The 11,007-nt window shown below is 42.6% G+C and overlaps 1 protein-coding gene across 1 annotated transcript; it reads right to left on the reverse strand.

Annotated features, from left to right (window-relative positions):
* Window positions 1-2,274: 2,274 nt before the first annotated feature.
* On the reverse strand, window positions 2,275-8,594 carry DCAF7 (DDB1 and CUL4 associated factor 7). Its single transcript, XM_010024662.1, has 7 exons — window positions 8,589-8,594; window positions 6,714-6,872; window positions 6,219-6,330; window positions 5,048-5,166; window positions 4,303-4,512; window positions 3,604-3,721; window positions 2,275-3,213 (listed from the first exon to the last, which is right to left on the reverse strand). Exons 1-7 carry the CDS (start codon window positions 8,592-8,594, stop codon window positions 3,041-3,043), a joined length of 897 nt encoding a protein of 298 aa, XP_010022964.1. The 3' UTR covers window positions 2,275-3,040.
* Between the last annotated feature and the right edge of the window lie 2,413 nt (window positions 8,595-11,007).

An 11,007-nucleotide genomic window follows, 5' to 3' on the forward strand; every position in this document is an offset into this window, starting at 1 on the left:
CTACAGTGCCAAGTCTCAGGGGCTTATTTTATCTTGCAAATAAACTTGAACCAAGAGGCAGACCATGAGTTTCCTGCCTCTGTGTCAGCAGGTGCTGGTAAAAGGGCACCAAAGCCTCTCACTTCCTTCTCTATCTGGAAGTGCCATTTGCACTACAGAACATCTCACCCATGAGGATTTTCATGTCTTTTCAGTCATTAACCTTTCAAGTGACTTCTTTGAAAAGAAGCTATTTTAAGTAGCATTTCCCTGTTCTAAACCAGCCTCTAGTGATTTAAAATGTAATTTCACATGAAGAATGTCAATGGATTATGCCCAAAGCAATATGCTGTGGACCCAGAAGGTACCCCAACCAGCTAAACAAACAGGATTCAGGCTTTATTTAGTACCCACTGGAGCCTACAAGATGCCTTCACTTGTCTTGACAAGTTTGGAACAGTTTTCCAAACTCCACAGATGAACTTCAAGCAGTTTTATGGATGGAAGAACTGACACTCTTCAAGTTCATAACAGGACTGTTTTCCAACCGTAGCAAAAGCTACATGGCTATTCAGACTATCAGCTCTTTTATATATGCTCTCTTATCATCTTAGTGTAATAGATTGTATTCCTCTAGGAATAAACTGCCTTTGCCATTTAATATAGCCTATGGGGTCTTTTAGTGACTTTAAACTAAATGATCTTTTGTCTTTTTTAAAGCACAGTTCTGCAGCTGCAAAAGCTGCATTTTTAAGCTGAGCCACAAATGTATTCATCCTTTACTCATGCCATCTATACAAGAAGATGGCTTTGAAGCATAAAGGGAGCTACAGAAAGTATTAAAGCTACAGGTAGCTCCCTCTTAGTAACACAGCATATTATGCCTACAGTTCGTAATTAAACAGGACATGACAAGTACAGATTTCTATACAAGTATCTAAAGCTGTGAATGCCATTAAGTGCTTCCACTGAGGAAATCCCAGTCTTCACTTCGTTCTGCACAAGTATTTGCCAGCTTAAGATGAAGTGCTATTGTTAAAAGTAGTACCCTAATCATTCAGCAGACACTGGTCTGGCATCTAGATCAAATCCATGACACTCACAGCACTGCTGCTAGTAAGAAAAACCTGACCTTCAAGTCAAATCAAGCCTTCTATTAAGAACACCCCAACCAAACGCAGAATGGCATTGACAAAACATGAGCTTGAACTGTGTGAGAGTCTCTTGGTTCTCTGATGGTAAAAGGAGTGATGGAATAAAGCTGTCCCTACAAATTCCTATCAAATTCAAAGCAAGGCAGTGCTTTCCTCAGCTCCACGTTGAGAAGCAGCCTGTAGAAGAGTATTGCTCTATGTCCAGAACGGCAGAACTCCTCCAATTCTGTTCTGTATTTGACAGTGCTTTCAGTGTCAGCTTCACTGTTTCACTGCAATCACTTTCCCAACTTGCCTTTCCTGCACAAACTGCCAAGATTCCTGTTTGCCAGTGTCCTGCTGCCTCAGTTGCAGGTGAATAGTCACCAGGTGGAAAGGACTTTGATCTTTTCTGACATTCACATCAAGACTCAGCTGGAATACCCTCCCAGACCAGCTATGCTTGGCATGTCTCCACTGGGAGAGTACTGCAGAGCATTCATCTGAGGAGCTATGTTACATTAAGACTTCAACGATGATTTTTATCTTGCCTAATCCACTCAGCTTTGCTTGAAAAGTGTTGCTGTAGAGTGATCCACTCTTCAAAACCGAAACAGAAGCCCTTGGGCACATCCCCGAAAGCTATGAGGGTGACAAGTGCCAAACCTCAGCCTCAATGGCACTTTCTTTCCTTCTACATCTATCTTTGTGCATTGCATTAGGGAATAATTTCTTTCAGAGAACAGCTTTTATCTCGAGTGCAGACCAGCTTTTCTGACTCATCTCCCTCATTCAACAAGACCTGACAGTACAAAGCAAATACACTTTGGAAAGAAAGATTGCTTTGCAGCCCTCTCTAGAACTCCCAGAACACAGCCCAAACACAAAGAAGCTCCAAGGTACAGGCTAACCCCAGAATCCTGCTTAGATCATTTGCCAATCAAGCAAGCTACAAAGTGTGAAACCATTTTATTTTGGTTTAGATAGGAAGTCTTCCGAAGGGAAATCATTTGATTGGAAGTGTCAATCCCAAGTCCATTACAAATCACATTTTGCCAGGAGTAGTTTACCTCCTGGGAGCTTAAATCATGCATGTATCTTCTTCCTGAAACCTATAACCATTCTGTCAGCTAACACAAGTGCAGGATACACACAAATCCAGTTATAAGTTAAAAATAAGGCCTACCATAGTAACAACTGCCTCTAGCATCAGAGAAGTGTAAAGAAATTGTGCAACAAGTACTTGTACTTCACAGCACCAGGAAATTCTGCCCAGGTCACCAGGTATAAGAGCCAAGGCAACAGTTAATTCTGGCAGGCCTTTACTGCCAGGGAGCCTGCAGTGTTGTATCAAGGAACAGATCCTGCTTTGGGCATCTGGAAATGGATCACATATCAAAAGTAAGAATTAGGGAAGGAAAAAAAACCACCTTACTCAATAGAAAGTTATAGCCCAATATATAAAAAACATACAAATGTTTCAACAGTTTAGAGGCAGCAACAACAGGAATGCTAAAGATTCCTGCCAAGGTGGCTAACAGTGTCTTTTTCCCCCCCCACACTTTGTTTTGCACCTGCATCTATTAAACTAGTTGATGTGCTACCTCAGCTGGCTGACAAACACAGGGACATATGCTGCAACTTAAAAGCCTGCAAGCTTCTTAATACAGTCAAACAAATATACAGAACTTTAACTGAGGGGAAAAAGAAGGAAACCAGAACCCAGAAGGTCCAAGAGGCTCAGCACGTCTCTGCATTTTAGAGTCTTGGAGAGACAGGAGAAACCTGCCTTTGATTCTTGTAACAGTTCCTTGTAACAGTAGATGCAAAGCAACAACAGATACTGGCCACTTGACTTGCCTTGTTCTTACTTTAGAGGGGAAGGGAAGTTACACAGCCCTGCCTCACTGTGGCATGAAGCAGTAGTGTTACACCCTCAAAATCTCCAGGCAGTTGTTGTAGCAGATAGCTATCCAGTCTGGCTGAGTTGATGCCCACTGTACATTGTTGATTTCTCCCTCTGCTGTATAGGCCAAGATAGGGTCCTCAATGGCACGAGGCATCTGCTGGATATCCCAGATGAGAGCCTGATGGTCATCCGCTGCAAATGGAAGAGAAAACTGGAAATGCAACCAAAGATGTCCATACATAGCTACTGACAGGCTCATAGGCCAGGAAGTTAAGACAGGATATAACTTGTAGTCCTGATGAGATACGACTATGCTCAAACAAAATCAACTTGGATCATTACATGTTATCTAGGAGAGAGTTGAAAAACAAGTGACCAGTGGAACTCCTGTCAATTGAAAACATTAAGAACTAGACTGCAATAAGCTAAGGAGCATTAAAACACTACAGCTTAGCTAAAGCCATGCAGACTTTGGGCACTGAGCTTTGCTACCACACAATAGGCTCTAGGTGTCCACTTCATAGCACTGAAAGACTCTCAGGGATTCACCAATGCAGCTGGATAGGGATGGATCACACTTACCAGCTGTGCAAATGTGGCAGGACGAATGAGGTGCCCAAGCAATTCCATTTACACACGCTCTGTGGTTGTTTAACCTGGCAACAGGAGTGCAGGGAACTCTGACATCTAGAATCACAACCTTCAAAAACAAACCCCAACCAAATTAGTAACCTGCATTTGTTTCTTCAGAAAACCAAATATTTTGACCCAAGGCTATAAATACAGCCCCTTCCTAAAGGATGTGGTCGGGAAGCAAACACTGCTCTCAAAGAATAGCTTCTGCCTGGTCAATATGTCTGATGTCCCAGAAGGAGTCAGACCTCAGGGAGGGCTTGCAAGATACACAAGGGCAAAGGAATTGTGTTTCCCTGAAGCAACACAGTTAACAAATGAAGATACCCTGCTCTGTGTGCTGAACCCAGAGAGAACAAGGTGACTGAAACACGTGCAGGTAAGATTTTATGTGAAAGTTACTGCTCAACTGGCTCAGAGACCCCTCTTAAAAATCAGCCGAAATACATACGCCCATAGAGATCTTCAAGTTTACAATGCCAAAGTTTCTTCTTTAGTTAAAGTTAGTGCATGAAGAATTGGTGCTTAATCATACTCCAGTTCAGGTACTGACACTGCCCTCTAAAGAGCTGACTACTAAGCAGTACCAAGCCACCTCCCAAGAAACCATAGCTGCCAGCACCCAAAGAGGATGAGCTGCCACCTTACCTCCATACCATCCATGGCCATTGTGGCAAGATAGTTGGGATCCTGCTTATTCCAGCAGAGACGCAGCAATGGATGGTGCTGGGGGTCCTCATAAATGATGGTGCTGTGCTCCAGGTGACGGAGATCAAACATCCTCACTGAACCATCTGCACCGACGGAAGCGAACATGTCTCTGCCACCGCCCGCCCGGCTGAACGCAATGTCATAGACCTGCTCGGTGACAGGGCAGAAAGAGCACCTCAGCTTTAGTGAGCACACTGCCTTCTCCTTCACTCCAAAACAGATGTTACCTACTTGTGACATTATCTGTAAAGTAGTTATTGTTCCTAGCAAGTTCTTAGTGATTACACTTGCCAAAAGGAGGAGGAAAGCCAGGTTGGACACAGGCGCTTGGAGCAACCTGCTCTAGTGGAAGGTGTCCCTGCCCCTGGCAGGGGGTTACAGCTGGATGGGCTTTAAGGTCCCTTCCAACCCAGTCTGGGATTCTATGACTCAGGAGCATAATCTAATAAAACAAGCATTTCTTAAGTCCAGATTCTACGATGAGTAAACAGAGTAGTTTTGATGGCCAACAGTAAAGTTTTAACTAGTTTGGTACTCAAAACTGTGTATCTTAATCTTGGATAAATTACCTTTTTGGACAATCAGATCTTTCAAGAAAAAGGGGGGAAACATAAAAGTTTGGCTCCTTTTCTACCACTTCAACAATATGTAAATATAAACCATCAGAAAAAGCCCCTGTCACCTCTTTGTCATGTGCAATAAGCTGGGTTTTCACATGGCCAGAGACCAGATTTACTCTTCCCAGAACTTGTCCTGTCTCCAGACCCCAAATAGTGCAGGTTGTGTCAATACTAGATGTACCTGAAACAAAAAACACTTAGTTGTCAAAACTAGTATGATCACAAAGTATTCAATCACTTACTGGGTTAATGTAATACCCCCCCAACATCTACAGATCAAAATAGCTACAAGAACAGCACACAACTGAAATCAGGAATGTCAAACAGCCAAGAGCTTACCATGCATTTAAATGACCCAAACCTTTTAGCTGCAGAAATAGTCTTCCACACAGGAATAAAGTGTAAATAGCTCATGTCTACTTCCATCTACTCAGAAGCCTGATGCAACTCTGAGATGAGCTTTCCCATCCTCTAAGTCTCATGTGCATGACAAAGCCAAAATTCAATCAGAGTGTTGCAATACTGGGTGATTATTAATTGATTGTTGCTGTGGGCTGAAGGTGGGGGTAGCAGTAAAGCTCTTAAGAGATGAGAGATGCAACACACGAAAAATAAATCATGTAGTAAATAATTACTAAGGCATATTATCACTGTTAATCTCTGGGCAAATCCCCCTGACATAAATGGCTGTACTCTTCTGGGAAACAAACCTCTGCTGGGTCAGGCATCTCGGATTCACAATGTGTCCCATAGGCTATAATTAAACCTGAAGCATTCAGCCCCCTCCTAGATCTAACTGAATTAAGGGCTCTTGGCTTGACTCCTGCTGCTGAAATGGCTTCACAAAAGACAAAGCTTGGTACACAGTTTCCTATCTGCTCCAGAACATGCTGAAATAAGCCACAGGAGTTAACGTACATCAGTCGTTAGCACCACAGCAACAGCTTACATACCCTGAAGAGTAAGATTCCCTATCTGCAAATCAGGAGCATGCCTAATCCAACTCAACCAACCTATTGTGTATAGAACAGGGCACCTTTCAGTGCAGAAAAAGTCTCCATGAGCTGCACAATGATGCAGTTTTACAGTGCGGAAGTTTGTCCACTGGGAAGTTATCAGATTAGCCACAGGACATGCAATGACACAACAGTCAGCCACAGCCCAGACTTTGCCAGCCTGAATTCAGAAGCATGTCTTTTCCATGCCAAACATGTAGTGTTTTGTCAGTCTCACCTAGAAGATAAGGATCCACTTCATTCCAGTCAAATGATGTGAGTGGAGCACAGAAATCAGAGTTCTTGTTGTTGTTCAGCAAACACTCCAGCCGGGTCTCTGTTTCACCCACCTTTAGGAACAGTGAAACATCTGACTTAAACAGCAACATCACACAACTCATTCCACTCGTACTCCCAAAACATAAGATGTTAATCCTAAAGCTCTGGAAAACACAATCACCATCTCTATCTTCACTAAGGCAATGGAACCAGCAACTACCATAATAATACCACTTCTCCTATAGTCTTCATATTTAGCACATTTATTGCAAGTAAGGAAACAAATCAAGTGCTCTGACTTGATTTTATGTCTTAATACTGTTAAGACATAAGCAAGGGCAAGACACCCTGAAAGGAAAGTAACTCACTTCAAGAAATCTGGTCTCGAGTGAAAACGAGATCAAGACCCAACACAGTATCATGGTTCGTCTTTTCCTAGGGAGGATTTACTCACTCTCCACACTCGCAGATAGTCACCACTAGTTGCCAGCAAGTCTGGATATACTCCCTTGGTGTCTGGGATCCACATAAGCTTGGTGGTAGGGTAGGGGTGGTCAAAGGTGTTCCTGCAAATGAATTCTGAGCTCTCTTCATCCAAACCAACAAGCTGCACCTGTAAGAAGTCATATTTGAAAGAAGGCATTTTATCAAAATACTCATTTATAACTACAGCATTAAGACTGAATGTATTTCAGAAGGATACCACCTGTAACCTCAAGGACAACACATAAGTACCATCATGCCAATGGAATGAGAAATCATTAAAGCTTTGCTTCCAAGCTGGGGCACATAAGCCAAGTGAAGTCTGCATCATCAGCACAGTGCTTTACTTTGAAGAGATGATCTCATATGAAGCAAAATCCAATCCTAAAGGATTAAAGACCACCCTTCTCTTTTCCACACTGCAAAGCATAGTTTAAATCACATGCTTAAACTGCACAAACATTATTGCAACTCATCTTTAACCGAAATGATGCTGGCAATGTCGTTTTCAGAGAGCAGGATGAGCTGCAGTTTGCACGACAACCACCTACAATTAAAGCCCATATCATGGAATTCTTGGCCATAACCCTGCAGATTGTGACAGATCCTGTGTCAGCTCATTAATCAAGCTGTTTTCAGCATCCCATTACCTAAAACATTCTGTCACAACTGCATGAAATTAAGATCCAGATTAATCACACCAATGAGTCAGAAAGCAAAATAGAATTCAGGCTTAAAGAAAGAACTGGAAGGCTAAAAGATTTCCACCGTTATCCCAATGTTTTGTGTGAAAAGGCCAAGAAACCAAACCTGCTGAAGGATCTTTGGTGACTGAATTCCAAGGTAGGTTTCTTGCACAGTAATGTGACAGGGGAAGGGCTAACTCACACCAGAGAGCAATGCAAGACAGAGCAAACAAGAAACTATCTCCACATAGCTTGGTCATGACAACACCTGAAGTAATGCTTGAAGTCCTAGACACGATGTTATTAGAAAAATATTGACATGTCAAAGTGTTCAGAGAACAATATGGTGCTGGTAGGATGTGTCTGACCTAGCAGTGACCACAAGACCTAAACAGGATGAAAGCCCTACTGTGTTAAATGCTGTGCAAACACAAACATCGTGGGGACAACTCACTACCATTTGTTTGTAAGCTGCCCATGGTAGGAACTTCCTAATGCTTTCCACACAGCAGCTTCCTCCTGGAAACAGTGGCTTAATGGATTTTGTCTAAGATGGTTATCTGGAAAAATCCTAATTATTGTGGGATAAGGAATTTGGTCAATAATCTACACATTTAAACTAGATCAGAAATCTACCCTATTGTTTTCTACATAATAAAAACCCAATAAATGCTTCAGTGGATCTTAAACTATAACATTAGCAGCCAGGAGCACATTTAGAGATGCTTATAACAAATGCAAAACTTGTCCCTGTCGCAAGTCCTTTCCACCCCATAACAAACCCTGGAAGACCCTACAGGATGCTTCTAAAATCAGTGTTATTTGTCAGCCTTGCACTTTCTTTATTACAGCTACTCCTTATTATACTTCACACTGTAGTATGAATCAGTCAAGAACCTCCCAGTCTCCTCAAGTGACTGCCACACAGCTTTCAACTCCATTAGGGATCACAGCTACTAAGCCGATTTTACAAAGGAAGCAAACTGTCCCTGGAGACAGAAAACCTTATGGCAAGGTCAGGATCAGAAGACAAATGACCTCTAATCATTTCTCCTGCTTTACTTCTGCTGTTTGCAGCTCAGTACAAGTGCGTTAAGCCTACACAAAGCAATGAGCATACTCAGAACCAGAAGCCAATCTCAAAACAGCAAAGGACCCACCTCCATTGCTGCGAACGTTCATCCTCCTGCACTGCATCTCCAGGTTTAGCCCCTCCTCAGATGTGAAGGAAAAGCAGTGACCGTGTGACAACCCAGTACCTTTGTGATCTGGGATGTATTTGGGTGTAGGGCAGTTTGGAGAATCAAACTTGCATTAACACCACTGTGCACAAGCTGCAGATCAGGTGTCTGACACTGACTGGCAGTGGCCTGTGACAGCTCTGAGCAGGAGGCACTGGTCTGCCCAGAGGCAGGAGCAGAAAATACTGCTTGAGAAGCTCTATTCTTTCTTAGCTCAGCATATTCAAAGGTATGACTCTTCTGTTTGGACTTGATCACATACAGCAATTACAGAATCCTCCTATTTGCCCTCTTGTGCAGGTTGAGCATGAGGAGACGGAATGACTTTCAGGATGCTTAATTCTATTAGAGCTTTGTCACTCCCTCGTGCAAGTGAGGCAAGATATGCTGCTGCCAGCTACTGCATGAAGTCCAGCCCAAGTAGGAAAGAGCAAGGGGATGCTAACAGCAAAGTAACTGTCAGTCTGGATACGATTTGAACCATTCTGCATCTACCTGTAACTCATTCCAGTGGGAAAATGTGTTCCATCTCCACTACTTTTGTAATTATACTATGACAACAGCCAGAAATCCTAAATATTTAATGTTTCTCCAATACATCAAGATACGCTAAAATTGGATGTGGATTTTCATAAGGCTTAATTGCAAGTGTATAACTGAGTAAAGCAATCATTCCACCAGCATTCCTTAACTTCTAAAAGAATGACATCTCTCTTCAACATGATCCAAAAGAACTGGACACACAATTAAATAATGCACCGTTTGGTAACAGCTTGATGCTTTTTCCTGCGTGCTTTGAGGAACAGTGGAGTAAGTTCAAAGTACTTTTTTAAACTATATCCCTTTAATCTTACTAGTAACTACTAAGAACAGGTACAATCAGAAGGATCTCACTGCACCAATTCACTTCAAACATGCAATCAAGTTTTCTTTGCAACTCAAAACCTGACAGAAATAAAACGACCCTCTGGTACAACCACCACCCCGAACCCTCTTGATTCGAGGCACCGCTCAGGAAAAGGTGGGAAGCACACGGTCACAACAGTGCTCTGGTACAGGAGGGAGCACTGTACAGCACCACCCTCTGCTGTTTTCTAAACTGGACTCCAGTTTCGCCTTGCAGATAGATCCCCAAACCAGCCTTTCCTGATGTTTTCCTCACATGGTTCCTGACCCATGAAGCCACAGTCAGGAGCTTGTGGAACAGCATTAGCAGTGAGATTTATGAATAGCTCTGTTCCCTCCCATTACACCAGTGACCCACGAGACATTCTAAAGGCTGACAGCAGTTTCCTAATCCCAGAAGTTCAGGAAACACTACCTTAAATAATTTTAGCTCTTCCATCTCTCTTGTACCAGTGATTTATCAGCAAAGGTGTATGCAGCTGGAACAAAACTCCTTTGGGGTTCAAACAGTTCTTGGCAACCAGCTTCTGGTATGCTACAGAGCCTGTTAGCGTGGGGGCTGACATAGCTTAGAAGTGTCTGGGAATTGGGGATAGCAGTAAATTAGGGTTTGGCAGCCAATAAATCTGAGTTCTCCACAAAAGAGAGATGTAAACAGCCATTTCACATATGTAACACAAGTATTTCAAGCTCTGGTAATTTCTGCAGCAACAGAAAATCACAGAGACAAATGAGACAAGAATCCTCTTTCTTTCACTGTAATTCCCTCACAGTGAGCGCTGCTGCTGCAACACTTGGGGCATTCAAGTCTTCTTAAAAGAAGCCCTAAACTAGAAGAGTAATAAGGAAAAGGTACATTCACCTATTTGGTTAGATGTTAAGCAAGCTAGAACTGCTATTCCAGACCACTGGGTTTTTTTTAACATACTAAGGGTAAGGAACAAAGCTTTTGGAACAAACCATTGCAACATCAGGAACAAAGCTGTTTGGAGACTGTCAGAAACCTCTAAAGATTGTAAGTGTGAAGAGAAAGCTGAAGTGAAACTGAGTTTTCATTATCCTTTTAATTAGTGCCAACTGCACCTATAAGTGTATTTTGATGTCAGAAGCTGGTAATATAAAACGTCTCAACTGTGAAGGGCAAATTATGCAGGAGGACAAAGCTTTCACACATGCCCTGTAAAAATCTTAGTTTCTGCTTACCCCAAAAGTCAGGCTATAAGCCCAACTGCTCCAGACCCTTTGCAGCAGAAGGTTATGGACCATCTACACAGGACAACCTCCCTTTCCCTTAGTTATATCACTGACAAAAGCTGGAGCTGAAAGAGTTTACAACCAGTGTACACCTAACACAACCATAGAGTACCTGTCCAGGAGTTCCCAATCTGGAGCATGAAGCTACTCCCTGAGTGTTTCAATATGCTCTGAAAGA

This window comes from Nestor notabilis, unplaced genomic scaffold (assembly GCF_000696875.1).
Source record: "Nestor notabilis isolate BGI_N333 unplaced genomic scaffold, ASM69687v1 Scaffold33941, whole genome shotgun sequence".
In the NCBI taxonomy this organism is placed as follows: domain Eukaryota; kingdom Metazoa; phylum Chordata; class Aves; order Psittaciformes; family Psittacidae; genus Nestor; species Nestor notabilis.